This window comes from Zingiber officinale, chromosome 2B (genome assembly GCF_018446385.1).
Source record: "Zingiber officinale cultivar Zhangliang chromosome 2B, Zo_v1.1, whole genome shotgun sequence".
Lineage (NCBI taxonomy): Eukaryota > Viridiplantae > Streptophyta > Magnoliopsida > Zingiberales > Zingiberaceae > Zingiber > Zingiber officinale.
The window spans coordinates 96,283,684-96,305,934 of record NC_055989.1 but is presented as its reverse complement, the minus strand read 5'-3'; the positions used below and the strand labels follow the sequence as shown (position 1 = coordinate 96,305,934).

The following is a 22,251-nucleotide window of genomic DNA, read 5'->3' as shown; positions in this document are numbered from 1 at the left end:
TGATACCCGTCGGGAAAGTGATAGGTGAATTTCATTTAGTTAATCTTATCATCATTGAATTTAGACTTGATGGAGGTATACCATAGTCTAGGATGGCCGAAGGTGGGGAGGAGAAATTATCATCGAAATTCGAATAAAGGATAGAAAGCTAAGGTTGAAAGGAAGAAACCAACTAAGCCTAAGCTTAATCAAGGTAAAACATAAAAAAAAATTTAAATCAAACTTTAATAATTATTTCAAAAGTGGTAAAAGATAAAATTGTTATCTTAATGATACCTTTAGAGTAACTCCATATACTTTGAAGGGAGTAAATTATGAAGATTTATCCCATATTAGTCAAATAATCTTTCTAGATGGGATATGAGATCATTTAAATACTAGTTTATTGAAAATCAAATTATATTTATCAAACAAATTTGAACTGGGTGTCACTTAGATCGTTCCCGGCCCTTAAAACAGGGACTAATCAGATTTCCCTCTCCTCTCCTATCAACGGTCGTAAACAGGGCGTAGGGGAGTCGAGAACTGGAAGCAGAATAACTATTCGACCCAACAGTTAGCAAGGCGTAGGGTTTTTTTCTCGCATCTCCGATCCGCTCCTGCCGCTTCTTCTCCATGTCACGACACATCATCCGGCAGCAGTCGCTCCTCGCGGCGGTCCCCTACCTTCTCCGACATCAGCAGACGCGGTGGGCTCACGGCCGCCTTTCTCCTCGCGGCTCCTCTTCTCGCGGCCCCTCGCTGCCAAACAAGAAAACGGAGGGCAAATCGGAGTGGTGGACGGTGGACGGTGAGATGCATGAGGTCGGCGAGCACGTTCCCCGCAGGGAGCGATTTGTCATCCCCAGAGACAACCTCCCCAACAAACGCCGCAAGCAGATGCGCGAGCAGTTCATGCGCAGCACCCGCCTCGTTCTCAAAGACACGGTAACATTTTTCCTTCCGAGAAAATAATTGGTAGGAATCCGCATCCTATCTGGAGAAAAGGATGTGAGAATAAGAGGATGGGATGATCACTTCAAGGGAGTCGAACCTCCAATGATCAAACTGATATGATTAATTAATTGTATTAATTATCTCAAAACGATACAATGATACGATCTCAAATAGACATTTTCAAATAACCCAAAAAAATATTATCCTTTAGAATAGGCTATTAGCTTTGTTATTAATTTCCTCTTTCAAAATATTGTAATTTAGAATAGGTCATTATTACTTACCCTTTTAAAATATTAGAATATGTTATATTATTTATTAATAATTTTTATATTGACAAGGGAAAGTTGTATGCATATATATGGAGATATTATGTAATCTTTTGATATAAGCAATAAAGTGATTCAATTAAATAATCAAATTACTTTGATTATTAGAGGTTGATCCCCTAGAAGTGATCATTATTGGAGGTCAGTCCCTTCGAAGTGATCATCCCATCCTCTTTCTCTAATTCCCTATGAGATAGGACATGAGTTCCTATGAACTTGGTATGGGTTCTTTATCATCGCCAATTTATTATATTCCTTGGAGTTGAGCCTAAGTCTCCCAGTTACAATTTTATTTGAAAAAGTTTTCTTTGTATTTTTTTTTCTTAGTTGGTTATTTCTATTATATTTTTTTGTTTGTTTATTTCTATTAGAAGAACAAAAAAATATTCAAAAACAGCAACAAATGCTTGGTCAATTTTAACACAATGGTAGGAAGATTTCATATTATGACAAATTGGAGATCCTATGAAAATGAATTCCCTTGTTGGAGAAGCAGAGACCTTGCTAGATGAATTTCAAACACTGAAAGATTTTTTATTCTACACGACACAACAGATAATTCCAAGGTGGAGATAGTTTCTCTACATTTGGAAGGGGGGGCTCATTGATGGTATCAATTATTTTAGTCATGCCTTAGTTCTGCATCATGGGAAGAGTTTGTAGATGATCTTTTCATCTATTTCACCGCTCAAGAGTATGAGAATGCAGATGATGTGTTATCCAAAAGTCAACTGACCACGACAATAGCAGAATATCATAATCATTTTCTTTTAACTCTTTAACCAAACTCGTGATTGGTCAGACTGAAAATTATTGAACATTTTTATTGAAAGACATCATCCTAAGATCCAAAAGAGGTTAAGACATACTACCCTTGCACTGTAAAAGTTGCATTATATTTCGCACAATTGGAAGAAGAGAAGATCTTTGAAAAAGAAAGGAGAAATAACAAAGTTGCGAGCAATCCACTGTCTGAAATAATTTATGATAATACAATGAAGTCTGAATTGCAATTGGAACAAATAATAATGAAAGAGATAAAGCAAAAGAACGAACAACAAGATAGTTATAATGACCGTTTACATGAGGAGTTAAAACTTTGATAGTGATAAGAAGAATTCATCGTTGTGACACCCATATTCAAGTCATTGCAAGTTCAACAATCTCTACTTCCATTGTTCAAGAGAACAAAGAAATAAGACATTGTCATCATCAACAACATCAAACATTGCATGACATATTCTTTCGCCATAACTTGATGAGGACTTGACGTAATACTAAGCAAAGGAAAATAAAGTATTGACATGCTCGTAAACCTTCAATGAAGACCCAACATAATAAAACTCATCATCAAAGAAAAGTTTTGGGCTCGAGAAAGATTCATAAAAGATTATTTGTCTATCATAACTTCATCAAAAGGAGGTTTTAAGTGGTCCACAATAAGAAAACATTTTATGCAAATTATCAAAAGAAAAAAGTAGAAAAAGATCAAACTTGAGTACAAGGTTTATCTGAAGGATAGTTGAATGACACAATCCTCAAATAGACATATTCAAATAACCCCTTGAAAATATTATCCTTTAGAATAGGCTATTAGATTTGTTATTAGTTTCCTCTTTCAAAATATTATAATTTAGAATAGTTCCTTAGATTCATTATTATTTATCCTTTCAAAATATTTGAATAGGTCATTATATTTATTAATACTTTTATATTTACAAGACATTATTGTATGCCTATATATAGATACATTATGTAATCTTTTGAGATAAGCAATTTGATTATTAGAGGTTGATTCCCTTGAAGTGATCATTATTGGAGGTATATACTCTCGAAGTGATCATCCCATCCCCTTTCTCCAATTTCCTACGAGATAGGACACAAGTTTCTATCATACATAATGTCTCTTTATATAGGCATGTAAGAATGCCTTGTCAATACAAAATTAATAATACTTCTAACAACTTATTCTAATAAAAAGAAAAATTAATAATACCAAATCAAATGACTTATTCTAAAAAAAAGAGAAAAACTAATAATCTATTCTAATAGAAAAGAGAAAATTAATTCTAATGACTTATTATAGAAGATAATATGTCGAAGGGGTTGGTTGAATATTTTTATTTGGGGATCATATCATTCTAGTGTCCTTCAAAACAACCTTGTCTTCAAGGTTGATCTTTTTCGTCTTTTTCTTTCGATGATTTGCATAAAATGCCTTTTTATGGTGCACAAATTGAGATTTCCTTTTGAAGAAGACAAATGACCTTTTATGATTCTTTCTAAAATTCAAAAAATTCCTTTGATAATGAAGTGTATTGTGTTAGGTCTTCGTAGAAAGTTTATGAGCATGCCAATATTTTCGTTTCCTTTGCTTAGCATTGTGTCAAGTCCTCATCGAGTTATGATGAAAGAATGTTCCATGTCATATCTGATGTTGTTAATGATAGGGAGGTATTTATTGCTTTGTTCTCTTGAATGATGGAAGTAGAGATTGTTGTAGATGCAATGACTTCAATTATATATGTTGCAATGATGGTGATAGTTGAATTCTTTTTATCACTATCAAAGTTTAGATTTTCATATGAATCACCTTTATACTTATCTTGTTGTGGAGGTTGTAACCCTTGTAAGGCATGACTTGATTTTGCCATAGTGTCATCTTGTACTTCATTGGCACTTTCTTTTATGCCACCTCCATTGAGATCATCTTCTTCGTTTGAGTCCTCTATTGGTTCAACCATTAATATTCTCTTTTGCGTACATTGAGGACTTCGGTGCCACTTATTATTTCTTCGCGTTTCCTCATTGATTTTCTCTTCTTGCAATCATGCAAAGGATAATGCAACTTTTACAGTATGAGGATAGTACATTTTAACCTCTTGTTGGCTGTAAGGATGAAGTCCTTCAATAAAAGTGTTTAACAATTTTCTCTTTGACTAATGATGAATTTGGTTAAAGAGTTGGAGAAAACGACTATGATATTATGTTATGTTGAATTTTGGATAACTCCTCATCCGCATTGTCATATGCATTGTCATACTCTTGAGGTGTGAGACAAGTGAGAAAACATCTACAAACTCCTCCCATGTTGCAGATCCATGATAGAACTTAAATAATTGATACCATCGGAGAGCCTCCCCTTCCAAATTCAAAGATGCTAACTCCACCTGGGAATCATTTGGCGTGTCGTGTAGGAGAAAAATCTTTCGGCTTCCGAAATAAATCCAATAGGATCTCTACTTCTCCAATAAGGGAATTCATCTTTTGTCTCATAGGACCTCCAATGTGTACTATACGAAATCTTCCAATAAGCATTTTTTTGAATAATATTTTTTTCAAATAGAAATAAAAAAATTATAATAGAAATAAACAAATAATAAAAAAAATGCAAAGCAAGCCTTTTCAAATAAAATTGTAAGTGGGAGATTTAGGCTCATGTTGTTGATGACTCCAAGGAATATAATGAATTGACGATGGTAAAGAACCTCGCTCTTATACCAAGTTGGTAGGATCCTGCATCCTATCTCGTAAGGAGTCGAAGAAAAGGATGAGAATAAGAGAATGGGATGATCACTTCAAGGGAATCGACCTCCAATAATCAATTGATTTGATTAATTAATCGTATTATTTGTCTCAAAAGGGTGTAAGAATGCCTTGTTAGTACAAAATTAATAATAATTCTAATGACTTATTCCAATAGAAAAGAAAATTAATAATACCAAATCAAATGACTTATTCCAATAAAACGAGAAAAATTAATAACCTATTCTAATAGAAAAGAGAAAATTAAGTTTAATCTTATTCTAAAAGATAATATGTCAAATGTGTTGTTTGAATATTTTTATTTGTGGACCGTATTAATACTTTTAAAAAAATGAAGGAAAATGGATGATCACTTCGAGGGATCTACCTCTAATAGCCAAAGACCTTTGATTTATTAACTTGGTTGCTTAATGTCAAAGGGCTACATAATGTCTTTATTTATAGACATATAAAAATATTTTATCAACAATAAAAGTACTAATTCTTTGTAATAATAAGTCTTATAACTAATGAAAGGAAATCATGAAATTTACTTATTCAACTACATGACCTATGAAATAATTTCAATTGAAGGATTAATTTGGATGACTTTTTTGGGATTGTATTATTCTGCTATCCTTCATAACAATCATGTTCTCAAGGATAATTATTTTTTATTGTAGATCAATTGAGGCCTTCTTTTGATAAAGTTATGACAGACAAGTATCCTTCTATGATTCTTCCTTGAGCCCATATGGTTTTGCCTAAAATTTTTTGGATGATGAGGTATATTGTATTGGGCCTTCCCGAGAAGTTATGAAGTATCTTTTGCATTAATTTTTCCTTCACTTTATCTTGCATCGAGTCATTGTTAAGGTAGGACAAAAGAACATTCCACATCATACCTTTATTGAGTGGTGACTAATGCGTTGAGATGTCTTACGGTATGATTTCTTTGAGTAGAAATGAGTTTGGTAGCATCGCTCCAAGGCACTAAGTCTTCTTTTTTGGATGTAGCAATTCATGGTTGTCGCCGAGCCTTTTGGAATATTGGAAGAAATTACATTTGATGTACTCATTAAAGTGGATGTGTAACCCCATTGTGAATTTTAGACAAGGTGTTGTTCCTTGCTTTTCTTGAATGATGGAAGTAGAGATTATTATAGATGATAGAAGCTCATGAAAAGACTTTAATGTAACGACTTTAAATACACGTGTTGCTATAATTGTGATAGATGAATTCTTTTGACCACTATCAAAGCTTAAATCCCCATATGGATCACCCTTATAGTTATATTGTCGACGATGTTCCTTTATCTCATCTGTTAGTATTTTTTTATTATACTTAAAAATTGCATTACCATGAATTAGTTTGGGCAATTGATCACTCACAATTTTCTTATTTCTATATCTTTTATTATATTTCTTTTCTTCTTGTAGTCGTGCAAAGGATAATGTAACTTTTATGGTGCAAAGACGGTATATCTTAACCTCTTTTTAAATGTCAAGATGAAGTCCTTCAGTAATTCTCTCTTTGACCAACCACTAGTTTAGTTAAAGAGTTGAAGAAACTGATTATGGTACTCTTCTACTTCTACTTCTACTTCTACGGATGTGATTTGTTGAATTTTATATAATTACTTATCTCCATTCTCACATTGGAGGGATAACACGGCCACACGGGTGAGAAGATATCTATAAATTTCTCCCATGATGCATACACATCACATGGCATGGCATGGCATGGCATGACTCAAATGATTGATATTACCACGGAGCTTCTCCTTTGAGGTGCAAAGAAGCTATCTCTACCTAGTCCTTTGTCTAGGAGAAGAAATTGTTCAACTCTCGAAATCCATTTAGTAAAATCTTTGGAATTCTTCTTGTGTCCGGTAGTATCTTCTGTTTGCTGCTTTATAAAATCTTGCTGCCATCATGTTAGAATTGACCAAGGGCATTTTTTAGAATAATATTTTCTTGTTCTTTTAATAGAAATAAATAAAGAAAGAAATTATAAGGATGTTTTTTTGGAATAAAATTGTAATTGTAAAAGTATAAGGACGCTTTTTTGGGGAGATTAAGGCTCGATTTGTTGGTAACTACAATCCTATCAATGGATATATAACTAGTGTTGTAGAATGATAATAATGATTGTATTAGGGATGGGTAATGGTGGGGTGTTTGCAGTGTTAGAAAGAGTATGCCATAGCAGATGTTGTAGCTTAGAGAAATGGTGGCGATGCTGATGGTGGAGGGTTTTTAATGTAAGGGTACTTGATGGTAGTGATGAACCTTTGATACCAAGTTGATAGGAACTTTGCGTCTTATATCATAAGAAATTAGAGAAAAGATTGGATGACTTTCAAATGAAAAAACTATTATTTTATTATTTTACTTAATACAAAGAGATCCCTATTCCTTGTGTGATAATGTATGGGATATCCAAGATGATGCCTTGTATACAAGAAATTATTTATCCTAGAGAAACTAATGGAAAATAATTTATTTTAGAGAAGATCAAAAACTAATTTTGAATTGAACAAGTAATTTGATTGGATCTTTTATCCCATTTACGTATGTTTCATAGCTTGTTGGTACCTGCATGAGTGGTTGCTCTAGAGGATGCAAAATATCTAGTTGCATGCCTAACCTCCTCATGCAAAGAGCCGCTGCGCTAGGACAAATGCTCCCCATAATTTATCCCCTTCCAGAGAGTGTTGGGCTACCCTGGAGGGGCTGGTAAGGTGATAGTTTCACCTTTTTTGCTCCAATATAGCTTGTAAAACATAATAATTGATGTTGCCTAATTTCAACAATGCAAAAACAAAATTTTGAAATTTCTAGGCTTTAAAAAAGATGTCACTTATTATAATATGACACTATCGTGTACAAGTTTGTGTGCCGACATCTTAATGTGTATAATGTTTATTTTCAAAATTCATATTATTTTTCTTGACAGTTGTTATCTTAATTTTTTTAAGTCAGTCACTTGTGAACTATTTTGTGGTCATAAGCTTTCACTAAATTATGAACTTTGTAATTGTTGTTATTATAAATCATTGCTTGCATTAATACTAACTTTCCAGTGCTTGAATTTGAATAAAATGGTGTGTACTTTTGCCTAATTCAGTGTTTGGTATCTATCCTATCAGCAAACAGAGAATACTCATCTAAGGTATAATAATGAAGGTTGAAAGTTCTGTAAACTTACAGGAGCATGAGCCTTGGTGTAAAAAATATATGGAGTTATATCAAGAGCTTAGGGAGAATTGGGAAAGGCTTTACTGGGATGAAGGATATTCAAAAAAGATTGCTCAAGATCATGCCAATTATGAATCTGCTGAGGATGATGACTTGGACTTTTCACCATACAGGTCTAGCCATGTCAATTAAGGAATTTATTTTCTGTCACATAAAACCTATGATGAGATCCATGAAATTTAGTTGAGAATTGCATAAGTTTATTATAGCCTTTAGTCATTTGGAAATGTTTAATCAATGAAAATGAAAGGAATATGTTAAGATTTTATTTCAAATTACAATAATCATATTAAGATTTATTTCAAATCACAAGAATCACATTTGCTTTCATCACAGTCATGGATCGTATATTATGCCATGAACTTACAGGCAGTGTTTACACTGTCCACTTTTATCAATTCTGTGTCCGACTGTTGTCTCCCATTTTCCATATTGGTACCAGGCCATGTAGTTATACATTTTAATGATTGATTGCTGCTTGCGTTTATATTCTCAGAAATTATTTGAAGAGTGTGGATAACAGTGTTCTTTGTTATTTTCTCGTTTATTGTTATCATGTTTTGTATTGCATTTTCAGTTGAGGCTTTTACCAAATAGTTTACTCCCTAATTTCCTAAGACATAAATAATAAAAGCATTCCAACAACTATTCCAATTAACATAGGCTCTCACTTTTTTCAGGAGAAGACAATCATATGCTGAGCTAAAGGTAGTATGGTTAACTTTTGAAAGTATACTGCTTCATACACCTTGTTATATTTTTGTTTTATGCACACCCATTGGCATTGTGCTTAGTTCTTGTCATTATTTCTTAATTATTCTATTCCACTTCTAATTGACATAGAAAATGTATTAATTTATGTTGGCTTGAACATTTCCCGAATATTCATACTTGAATTTCATATCAAAATTATGGCATAGAATTTATCATGCATTGATGACCTCTTTTATGATTTTGAGTAACCTGTAAAACACTAAACCCAAAATAGGTGGATTAGACCTATTGAAGATTGTTGGACTGGAAAAGTTGAAAATACAAATTTTGTACATCTCTTGCACATGCACAAGCCCAAATAAATGTGTAGCAATCATAAAGATATAAAATATGTAGTGGAAATAAATACAAACAATGCTAACAACATATTTAATGTGGTTCAGACCGCCAACCCTACTTCATGGCTTATTGACTCACTAGATGAGTCACTCCATGCAAAAATCTACTCCTTTAAGAGGGAGAGAAACCTCTTATAGAAATCTTTATTTACAGACAAAATCTATTCATAGAATGTGGGTGATATTATCAAGTTCCCGTTGCCCCTCCTTCTATAACTTTGGAACCAATCTTGGATAACTCCACACAATTGTTTGTTTGAATCTAATTGACTCAACTTTCCTTCAGTTGAATGAATTGCTAATCACAAAAATGTTATTGCTCTAACAATGACTATTTTTCAATTGACTCAATCAACTAGCCTTCAGTTGACTCAAATTTATTGTAGTCGATTCAATTGGAAAAAATCACGTGCTTATCCGCTAATGGATATCAACTTTAGTTGACTCAAATAGACTTTGTCTATTCAAATATAAGCTAGTTGACTCAATAGTTGATTAAATTAGTCATTACAATGAACTTATCCATCCAATGAATACTTTTGAGTCAACTCAAGGACTTTTTAATTGACTTAATTTAAACGGAAAATAACCTTATCTTGAATAGAGAACTTGCAATCAACTCAACAGCTGACTCAACACTCTAGCTGATTATACTATCATTAGTCAACTCAATTTGCTGGAGAATCTAAATTTTTCTCATTTTATGCTTTGTAAGTTCATGCACTGCCTGGATATTGAGCTCAATTTAGGAACTCATACTCTCCATAAGACAAACTAGGTAGCCCTTATCTAGTTACTGACATTATCCCCAATGTTTCCCAAAAGCGTGAACCTAGATTACAAGTCACTCATAATCTCTCGCCTTTCGTAATCTTCCATATCTTCCTTTGTTGCATCTTTATGTTGCCCAAGAGTCCACCACTTGTCAAGTCCTTAGGTCTTTGGATTCACCAATCCCTCTAAGTTTCTTCACACGTCATCATTTGCTAGCTCACCTATGTAGTCTACCCCTTTGTAGGCTTCCCAAGAATTTGCATCAATGTTAGGTCCTTAGTGCTTCAGACACATTCACATGCCATCCTTTGTTAGGTCACCTACGATGCTCTCCTCGTTCTTGGCCATCAAAGCTCTTGAATAACTAATGGCATATGCTGTTCATCCTAAAGTACACCTTACTAAGATTTTTTCAGCCCCTCGGCTAGCCCATATGATCCTTCGTAGCTAAACTTTGAGACCACTTTGTACTAAACCTTCAAGCCATCAGGTCAAGTCGGGCATGTCAAGTCATTCATGTACAAGCTGCCAAAGTTGTTACACAAGCACTTGGGGCATGATTGTGCCAACAAGACATACTACCTATTTCTTCGATTAATTAGTTAGGCTTATGGTTTATTGTGCTAGGTAATATCGTCAAAACTTGCCATTTAGGTAAATAATTGAAACTTGATATTGATCAACACATGGAATCTCTCCATCTGTGTATTAATGAGATTTGTGTTGTGTTGACAATTCACATGCATTTGTATGATATAGCACATTAAGAAGAATTGAAGTAATGGAAATTTGCATCTTGTGTCAGTAATGTACTTGGGACAAATTTTTTGATGAAATGATACTTTAATTTCGCTCTTAGGTATGTAACTTACTTTTATTCTTTCTGTTTTACTTTTGTTTTTCTTCCCTCCATCTCTAATTCACCATCAACATCATGTGTCAGTGATTTGATACAGTGCTCAAACTGTTCCATTTCGGATAAGAACTGAAACTCTGACACAATTCAAAATTTGGAACCTTGATAAAATTAAAATAAATATTGCCTTATTAATTTCTATAATGCATGTTTATAATAATTTGTTACCTATTTCATTGTAAATGCTAATACTAATAACTTTTAATTGGTAGAAATTTATATTTAGATGGAATTAAGTTTGAAACCATACCGGCACAACTCAACAAGGTAGCAAAATTGTACCAGTCCAGTCAAATAACGAAACTCATGCACGGTTTGATCAAGATTCGAAACCTTGATTAAGCCTAAAGACTTTATATATGTATTCTATCCCAAGGAGGGATAAGATAATACTAACCCTATCTCTCTAACTTGGTAAGAGAGTTAAGCTTTTCCTCTCTCTAACATGATCCCCATCCTCTTTTTCGTCACTAGACCTCTGCAATCCCTCATATAGATGTGTTTTATCTCAAAACTGGACCATATTTATCAAAGATTATATTTACAGATACATGGGTTAATTCTATTTTAATCAGGCTCTGGAGGAGAGCTATTTCCTAATATTCCAAGAGGAGAAATTATATAGAACCTGAGAAAATGATCAAGGTTCTCTTGTAAAGTCATCGTAGCAGGCTAATCATAACATTTGAGTCGTCTTACATGAATCTTAAACCATAAAAAATGAGCAAATTCATGACCACATTTACATATGTTTTGGGGGTGTGGACCCTGACATTGATTTTTCATATATCCATTGCCACTAACCATTCTTGATTTCTCCATCTGAAACATTTTTCATTTCACATGCCCCTGTAAGATGCCTTCCTATATGATCTATTTTAATATTGTGAATCACTACCCTTATTGATGTCAGCTTTCAGTTTGTTGCTTTGGAGCTATGGAATATCATTTGTCATTAATAAAATGTTCCTGAGGTTATCTCATAATTATACATAGATAATACTTCTAGCATTACTAGGTGTCTTTTAGTAATATATCAATCAATATGGAAATGTAATCTGAGATTGACCCTAGGGCCAGTGAACAAACATTTTATTTAAGAAAATAGTGTGCTGTCTTATTGCTGGTCGAAGTATTTTATGCAAACAATGCCTATACATCCTTTTGTAGTTTAGACAAGATTGCCAATTCTTTGTACCACTGTTTAACATGAATTGCTCTATGTTTCTTCGTAAAAATATTTTCTCTGATTTTAATGCTTCATATTTCATTTTTTTAGCAGATCCACTGAGCATATTTTAGATATTGAAAACCTTGAAGTATGTTCACTGATGCTATTATAGATAAAAACATATCCACATCCCTTTACGACTTTCCTTAATTATTAGTATGTGATGGATTCAACGAGCGGTTATCTTTGAATTGGAAATCTGATTGATTAGATCTGGTTGTTCTTTGCATCCTAGGATAGTGATTTTCCATTATATTGTGGCTAAACAAAGTTATTATGCAGGAAGAAGGTCATAGTGGTATTGAAATATCACAAAGGATTCGTCAAGTACGAGATAGATTTGAATATGAGAGAGAAAGAAGAATCACGGACAGAGGTTTGCAATTTTTCTTTATTTCTTTCTTTATAAAAATCAATTTAGGTGACCAACTTAACTTAAGTAATTTAAGTAGGTCAAATGAGTATAAAAATTAAAATTTTTATCGTAGAATTCAAACTTTAGAAATAAAATAAACTTTAAATGGGATGCACAATGACAAAGCCATTGGACTAGATGATATTCCAATAGAGGTATGAAAGTGCCTAGGGAAACAAGGTATTAAATGACTTATAAAATTATTTAACATGATATTGAAAACGACAAAAAATGTCTGATCAATGGAGGATAAGTACTCTAGTCCCCTTATGTAAGAATTAGAGAGACGTACAAAATTATGCAAACTATAGGTGTATTAAACTAATGAGTCATACCATGAAACTTTAGAAAAAAGTAATAGAAAAAAGATCAAGGAAGGAGACCACCGAAAATCAATTTGGGTTTATGCCTGGAAGGTCGACAATAGAAGCTATAGATCTTCTTAGACAACTAATTGAAAAATATCGGGAGCAAAACAAGATCTACACATGATATTCATTGACTTAGAAAAAGCTTATGCTAGAGTCCTAAGAGAAATTATATGGAGAATTCTAGAAAAGAGAGGTGTTAGCGTAACATATATTGAACTAATTAAGGATATGTACGAGGATATAACGACTAGAGTAAAGACTTTATGCGGAGTAACTGAAGCATTTCCAATAAAGATAGGGTTACATCAAGATCAACTCTAAGCATTTTCAATTATGGACGAACTCACTACACACGTTCAAGACATAGTATCGTGGTGCATGTTGTTTGCATATAATATTGTTTTGATAGATGAAATACATGAATGAGTAAATGTTAAATTAAAATCTTATCGAGAAATACTATAAAAGAAAGGTTTTAAGTTTAGTAGAATAAAGACATAATATATGAAATTTAAGTTTAACAATATTAGGTGCAATGAGACAATTGTTAAGATAGGAGAGGTTTAAATATTTAGGATCATTTTTACAAAACGATGGAGGGATTGAGAGAGATGTCTTACATAGAATACAAGCAGGATGGTTGAAATGGAGGAGAGCGTTGGGTGTTTTATGTGATCGTAAAGTACCTCTAAAACTTATAAAACTGCAGTTAGACCTGTTATGTTATATGAAGTTGAATGTTGGGCTATGACTTGAGCACATGAGCAGAAGATGAGAGTTGCAAAGATAAGGATGTTAAGGTGGATGTGTGGGCATATGAGGATGGAAAGAATAAGAAATGAGAGCATTAGAGAGAATGTCGGAGTTGCATCTATTGAAGGAAAATTCTGAGAGACACGTTTAAGATGATACAGACATGTACTTAGACAACCAATAAATGCTTCAGTTAGACGAAGTGAAATTATGATAAACACATATTAAACGAGGAAGAGGAAGACCAAAAAAGACTTGGTTAGCAATAATAAAACAAGATAAAATTTATTTAAGTATAGATGATGATTGATACGATAAAGAGAGAGGAGGGGTATTTTGGGGGCTTCTGGACGGGATCAATGATATAGTAGGAGATAGAGTTTAATGATGTAAAATGATCCATTTAGCCGACCTCACCTAGTAGTAGGATAGGACTTGATTGTTGTTATTGTGTTCTTTCTTTCTAAAGGTCGGTCTTTTGTGCATCTTATTTTTTGTTCTATTATGTTTATCTATGAATAAATGGAGTTACTAGGATTTATGTTTATATTCTAACTTTTGGTCTCCTTGACTTCTTATAGCCTTGAGGAAGTCAAGAAAATTGGAGGTATAATCAATTGATTGGGGTTGTTATTATCTTAGATCTCCATTTTAAAATTCTCTTAGTTTACTTCTCATCTTACATGAGAATATACATGAATCTTGATTAAGACATAAGGATGGGGCATTTTGACTTTTACATTTGCACAATTCATTGTTGGCAAACTTAATTGATTCCTTTACAAATCAGCCGAGTTGGATTGGCTTTGGCTGATTTGATTTTTGTTGATTTCTTGGTTCTTAAGTGTTGAAAAATCAATCTTAAATTGCTAAAGTTATAAAGAAATGGATGAAATCAAGCAAAATTTAAAAATGTTAGGTGATGAGATGAATAAAATTGTCAATTTTGTTAATACACATGGGAATCATACATTATGATGACATGGTTTAAAATCTCGACTTATATCGGAGTTTCAGTTTATTATTGGAACAATAAGATTTTGATACTAATATCGTGCTGTGTTGATATAGTTTTAGTATTTTTTAAATATAAAACATATTAATTTAAAATAAAATTTAACCTAAATATAAAAAAATAATAAATTTTTTTAATAAAAGATACGAGATTGGGGCCTTATATGGTAAATAAATAAATAAATAATTTATTATATATTTTTGAGCCGTTTGTTTTGCTAGCCGTCTAGTAGATTGCAATGGTAAAGTTGTGTGACCTAGAGGTCACGAGTTTGGAAATAATCTCTTATAAAGTTGGGTAAGGTTACATACAATAGACCGTTCCCCGTAATCTCGCATTGGCAAGAGATTTATGCATAGGGTTTCCCTTTGTGTGTGTGTATATAAATTTAATTGGATAGATTTATTAGTGTTTGATTAAGCCTTTTTAGATTATCTTTATTTATAATTAAGAGTTGATTGAAATTATTAAGCCGACTTTATCTAGTGGAATAAAACTTGGTTATTGGTTATTAAGCCCACGGGACGTCTCGCGTCCTCGTCGCGACCCTTGTGGAGGTTGCCACGGGGTCGCAGAGGTGCCACGAGATCTGCCGCATGATCGCGGAGGCTCTGCGATCCCGTGGCTAGTGCCGAGCGATGGGTAGAATGATAAAGTTCGTCTGTTTCACTTGGTACGAAATTTAAACCATGGATGATGACATCCTTATGGGAGGTTAAAGTGTTGAGAACGATAAGTTGACCATGAATATGTTTTTTTACTATGGGAATTAGGAGTGCTTGAGTTTTATCGGCATGCAATGTGTTACTTACACATTTTCTTTGAGAAAAATAGGTGTTGGCTAATGATTCTTCCCTTATAGTTAGGTCTAACTATGTAGTTTGATGGATGGACAATGCAATTAATTGTCGACTAGATAATATTCCGATAGAGGTATGAAAATGCTTAGGGAAACAAGATATTGAATGACTTATAAAATTATTTAATATGATATTGAAAATGAAAAAAAATACTTAGACAACTAATTGAAAAATATCGGGAGTAAAAACAAGATCTACGCATGACATTCATTGACTTAGAAAAAACTTATGATAGAATCCCAAGAGAAATTAAATAGAGAATTCTAGAAAAGAGAGGTGTTAGCGTAACATATATTAAACTAATTAAGGATATGCATGAGGATGTAACGATCAGAGGGAAGACTTTAGGCAGAGTAACTGAAGCATTTCTAATAAAGATAGGGTTACATCAAGGATCAATTCTAAGTCTCTATCTTTTTATACTAATTATGGATGAACTTACCGCACACATTTAAGACATAGGATAGTGATGCATGTTGTTTGCAAATGATATTATTTTGGTAGATGAAACACGTGAATAAGTAAATGTTAAACTGGAATCTTGACAGGAAACACTAGAAGGGAAAGGTTTTAGGTTTAGTAGAATAAAGACATAATATATTAAATTTCAATTTAGCAATATTAGACATAATGAGACAATTGTTAAGATAGGAGATTACGTGTTATGAATTGAGAGATTTAAATATTTAGGATCATTTTAACAAAACGATAAAGAGATTGTGAGAGATGACTTATATAGAATACAAGAAGGATGGTTGAAATGGAGGAGAGCGTTAGGTGTTTTATGTGATTGTAAAGTTCCTCTAAAATCGTAGTAGACCTGCTCTGTTATATGGAGTTGAATGTGAGCTGACTTGAGCACATAAGCAGAAGATGAGAGTTGTAGAAATGAGAATGTTAAGGTGGATGTGTGGACATACGATGATGGACAGAATAAAAAATGAGAGTATTAAAGAGAAAGTCGGAGTTACATCTATTGAAGAAAACTCTGATAGACACGTTTAAGATGGTACGAGCATGTACTTAGACGGTCAATAAATGCTCTAGTTAGGCAATGTGAAATTATGACAAACACGCACATCAAACGAGGAAGACTAAAAAAGACTTAGTTAGTAACAATAAAATAAGGTAATATTTATTTAAGTATAGATGATGTTATAGTAGTGGATAGAGTTTAATGACGTAAAAGGATCCATATAGACGACCATACCTAGTAGGATAAGATTTGATTGTTGTTGTTGTTATATTATTTATATTTGTTTATTTGCATCGAGTTCGTAGGGCTTATTTCAAAATCTTTGAAATAAAGTGATTAAAATTTGCAATTCAAGAATAAAGCACGGTATAAAGAAGAGCATACCAAGCTTATTTTCACATGACATACTCATTGTTTGCATATTACTCTCTTTCGTTGTGATGACGCTATTAAGACTTCAAAGTAACAATAAGGGTGGATAGAGGTAGAGTTGACAATTATTTTGCTATTGTAAAAAGTATTTGACAATGGAATATGTTATTGTTTATTTCATTTCAATTTCTAATGGAATTAGATATATAATAATTTCTATTTTTACCATCAATATAAGATAAACACTTTGTTATTATGAACATCTTGAATTTTTTAACAAGCCTTATGATTCACTATTGAAAATTCACCAAAGTGGTTTTAGATGCAATTTGACAATCTTAATCAAGAAGGTAGTAACACCGTAGATCTTTACTAATGGATCAATTTTAAGTTGTACCTTATCTTTTATGTTCTTATTTGTATCACTATAAGTATTTTATAGGGGTATTTATTTGGTTCAATTCAAATTGAGTCAAACAACATTTAATCAAATCAAAAATTTTAAAACTGAGTTGAACCAAGTATGTGAACCAAATTGAACCCAAACCAAAATTTTCATTTGGTTCAGTTTGGTTTGTGCTGATCTAAATTTGTATCTAGGCATTATAATTTTCCAGTTTTATTATTAACTTATAACTTTATGGGTCATCCTTTGTTTATAAAATGACATGTCAAATTAAATTATCACATTGTAAATAAATTCACAAAAATTTAGTTATTCAGAATAAATCTTGATAACTAATGTGTATTTTGTTCTTCAAAAACATAAAATTTGATTATTTTTTTGTTGATTTGGTTCACAAAGAGTCATATATCCAAAACAAAAATATTTTGAACTTTGGTCAATCTGAAAGCTAATTTTGGTAAAGAAATGAAATCATATTTTTGATTTAGTTCAATTTCTTTTTGTTTAAATTGAATAATGGAATGATTTGCTTTGTTCCAGCAAATCTAACCTTTGTTGCCACTTGTGCCAATTTTTAAATGCAAGTTTAGCTACTTGTGTCCATCTTAAATGCAAGTGTTTGAGATGGACAGGGTGATTAGGGTGTTAGTGGGTGAAAGAGAAGTATAAGGAAGGGGTATGATACTTAAGTGAATTTACTATAAATTAGTGTTGAACTACTCTGCTGATAGTATCCTAGTGGTATTAGTGCAAAAAAGGTTGAGGCAGAAAGAGTTGTATTTATCTTTTAGTGGCCTGGGCGGTAGGCATTGAGAGGAAAAGGATTGATGTTATTAAGTTGAAGAGGAAAAAATGCTATTCAATTAAGAAGTTGTGTATCTCATGATTTAAAGTGCCAATATGTTTCGATTGCAATGTTGAAACATATCATTTTATATAGACGTGAGCTTCTTGTATAGTGATGTCATTGTTTGAAATCTCGTGTCATTTAAGGTGACGTGGTAAAAAACAAACTGTGTTAATAAGTCACCAAAAATTGTTACTGAACGACACTAATTCTGTGTTATATGTGTTGATCGTGCCAATAAAGTACGCCAACACTTGTTCTGTTATTAGCAAAGTATAATCAATAGTCAAAATACATATAATATTTTATAATTATTTTCCTTAAATTTTAGTTCAAATACTTTTTAATTTCTATAAACTTAAATTTGGAAGGAAACAAACTAAGTGGATGATGGTTTTTAGGTTTAGAACTTATTTGAATTCATTACAACATGCTTGGGATAGGAAACCTATATAATATTAGTATATTGTTCGGATTATAAAAGAAAACATATCATATTATATGTTTATTTTATCATTCATTAAGTAATATCTGCTCTAATACGCAAGTGGCATATAATACCTAAATTTAGTAATTTACATAATCTAATAAATTTAATAAATTATATTATTATGTTATTACTGTTTAGATCATTATTGAGATATTGTTTATTTTTAATTTATTATTATATGTATGGTTTAATTTTGAATTAGTAAGGCAACTTTAAATCTACAATTAATTGTATAAATTATACCTTTATTTAATAACTCATGATTTTAATATAATTTATTAGCATTCAAGCAGTTAGTTAAATTTAGCATAAGTTAATTAAGAACTATTCAGTACAAATATTAATTTGATTAACAAGATTTTGATTAATAATATAGGTATAAAATTAAATACCGGCATTATTGAGTCATAACAAGTGTTCAATGGCCCTGGGGCAATGGTACAGCGACAGAGTGTTTTCTCAGTTTCTTATGCATCTAATGATCGAGTCCCAACTTTGACGAATTAATTGATGAATTTCTCTTAATGAACGGTTGACCTGATGAGCCACCTGTTGCGAGCGCTTTCTGATTTATTCTGGTGGGTAGAAAATTTTCTTGAAGCCGGTCATTCACAGGATTAGTTGGTGTAAGTGGAATACCTAGTGCCAACTAAATTTTTTTTAGGGTAATTATAAGTTTATGCTTTATAATTAATTGAACTGAAACATAGTTAATCAGTATTAGTTAATTCATAATATTTGTTAAAATAATACTATATACTTTGTAGTCAATTATTAAACCTTTTATAGTTAAATTGAATTAGGACATGTTCTTTAAAATTTATCCGAAATCATCTTGGCATTCTTTGACACTCAATAAAACCATTCAATTCCTACTCTATACTAACTCCATATGGATCGATATTTTAAAACTTGATAGAAGATGAAATAACACATGCATGTGAGTATTATTATATTAGCTATTCTAAAGGTTATTATAATTTCAATTTAAGTCTTGGAATCTGTAAGTTGAAAGTTGTATGAAAGGCGGTTGGGAGGATTCTCAAGATGTGGATTTTGTTTTGTTGCCGTACTAACTATTCCCTTTAAAACAAATGTTTGACAATCTGCATTGTGATTAATAAAGATGTTTGTTACTTATAGAGAAGTTTGTTTTGGATTTTGCATTGTAGTTTTGAATCAGAATAGTTGAACTAGTTTAACGAGTAAAACATATTTACAACAGATTCCTCCTACATTCCAACTACTATCTGCTGCATTTCATTCTTCAATTTATAATTAATTATACATTTGAATTCTCCATGTTTCTGGATTCCATATTGTATTATGACTTTGACGCCCTTCTTGATGCATACAGCATTTGCTCCTATGAATACGACGAACACTCCTCCCTATCCTCAAAATCCAAATTCAAGGCCTTATCGTTCTGGAGCCAAGTTCTTCCCCCAGACCTTCAGAGGCTACAAGTGATGGCATTTCGATGGTTGGTCTTGTTCATTTTTTTTTCAAGTTGCAAGTTGATGGCATTGTGGTAATCGTTGTTGCTTCGTCTTTCCAGTTCTGATAGAAAAACGTTTACAGTTTACTTACCGAAGCTGCCCTTGAATAATTGCCCTGCTTATCACAGAATGTAGTAGCTTCTGGATTTGGGCTAGGTATATGCGAACCTGTCCAACAGTCCACAGTATATCAATTCCAACTGTGGAACAGAATAGTGTACGTGGGTATTATTTTTGTTATTATGTTTTCCACTTCCGAATCCTCAAGAGGATACAAGGCTGGTTTATTTACTGAAAATTTATTTATGAAAAATATTAAATAATTTTCTTGTTTGAATGTGATATTAAAATCTATTAAAAATGATTTTTTTATTATCTGAGTGAGCTTAACTCGTTTGGCATGACTCGTTTGGTGTATTTAAGGTGAAGTTGTAATAGTTTGGAAATAGTTGGAAGCATCGGTAAAAGAAAGTGGAGGATGCCACTTGGAATGAATGAGTTGAGGATTTAATGCATCAGAGACTTGTGTGTTGGTTGCTACTCGAAAAATTTAGAGGTTTCACTGTATAAAAATTTTGTACAAAGGTCTGAATCTTTTCCTAGCTACCATGTGTTCTTTTAAATTAAATTTTGGATCGCCTGCGGAACTTAACACGTTTGATCCAAAACTTAATCTATTTGTTCTTTTAGGTTTTGACTTGGGTCTCCTACGGAACTTAACACGTTCGACCCAAATCACCTTAAGTTATTAATTCCATTAAATATTAATTTTTATAATTGGTTCCCAGTACTGACGTGACGAGGCACATGACCTTCTTGGATATGAGAGCAACCACCACCGACTAGACAAAACCTTTTATGGAAAGCTAATATTTAATTTCTTAAAATAACTTTAGGTTAACCGAAAAGAACAATCAAATCACAAGGAAAATAAAAACAAAAGAACACTATATCAAAAACAAATTCGAAACACTAGAATCGTATGCCTCTTGTATTTAGTATTATTTCTAAAAATAATTAGTATGATGCGGGAACAAAAATTACTAGTTATACCTTTTAGAAAGACCTCTTGATCTTCTACCGTATTCCTCTTCTAACCTCGGACGTTGTGTGGGCAACGATCTTCCGAGATGAGAACCACCAAGCACCTTCTTCTTCCTTACAAGTTTCGGCCATCAAAACTTCTCCTAGGATGAAGAGGTTCGGCCACCACCACCATGCTCCAAGGGATGCTAGAAAAGAGGCTTCTCCTTCTTCTCCTTCTTAGATCCGGCCACCAAAGCTATCTCCACCATGAGAAGGTTTCGGCCACACAAAGGAGAGGAGAGGAAAGAAAGGGCCGGCCACACCCAAGGAGAAAAGAGAGGAAAAATAGAATAGAGTTGTTAGCCTTGAAGCCTCCTCTATCCCCTCTTTTATAATCCTTGATCTTGGCAAATAAGGAAAATTTAATAAAAACTTCCTTAATTCTTTTGCCATTGAAAAGGAAAATTTATTTAATTAAAATAATTTTCTCTTTTCAAATTATAATGGTCGGCCACTCTTCTCCCCAAAACAAGGAGAGTTTTAATTAAAACAAAAATTAAAACTTCCTAATTTGTTTCTAGAAATTTATAAAAATTTCTCCAATAATTTTAATCCTTCATGATTGGTTAATAAAAGAAATTTTATAAATTAAAATCTTTCTTTTAAACATGTGGATAATTTCCAAAAGGAAAGTTATCTCTAAAAATTAAAACCTCCTTTCAATCTACAAATAAGGAAAGATATTAAATCTTTTCTTAATCTTTTGTAGAAACTAATAAAAGAGAATTTTTAATTTTTAAACTTTCTTTTAAATCATGAATATAATTAAAAGGAAAATTTTTACCAAAATTAAAATCAACCTTTTAATCTACAAATAAGGAAAGAGATTTTAACTATTCTCTTAATCTTTTGTAGAATCTTATAAAAGGAAGGATTTAAAATTTTAAACTTTCTTTTAAATTATATTATCCACATAAGAAAAATTTTAAAATTAAAATTCCTTTTTATTTTAATAGGGCCGGCCACATGAATTCACCCATGAACATACCCGCTTGGTCTCCAAGCTAGCTTGGCTGGCCCCTATAGGATGGGTAAGAAGGTGGGTATAGGTGGGTATAGTACTCTATAATTAAGAGG

General features: G+C 32.4%; 1 protein-coding gene across 2 annotated transcripts; it reads left to right on the top strand.

Annotated features, from left to right (window-relative positions):
- The first annotated feature begins 485 nt into the window (after positions 1 to 485).
- LOC122046444 lies at positions 486 to 20,421 on the top strand. 2 transcript variants are annotated; one of them, XM_042607148.1, is made up of 6 exons: positions 486 to 927; positions 8,004 to 8,164; positions 8,732 to 8,759; positions 12,367 to 12,460; positions 19,947 to 20,072; positions 20,148 to 20,421. In XM_042607148.1, the coding sequence occupies exons 1-5, from the start codon at positions 616 to 618 to the stop codon at positions 20,057 to 20,059; spliced, it is 708 nt and encodes a 235-aa protein (XP_042463082.1). In that variant the 5' UTR covers positions 486 to 615; the 3' UTR covers positions 20,060 to 20,072; positions 20,148 to 20,421. The 2 variants fall into 2 exon arrangements, with proteins under 2 accessions (XP_042463082.1, XP_042463081.1); XM_042607147.1 differs by having other exon boundaries at positions 19,947 to 20,421.
- Positions 20,422 to 22,251: the final 1,830 nt, after the last annotated feature.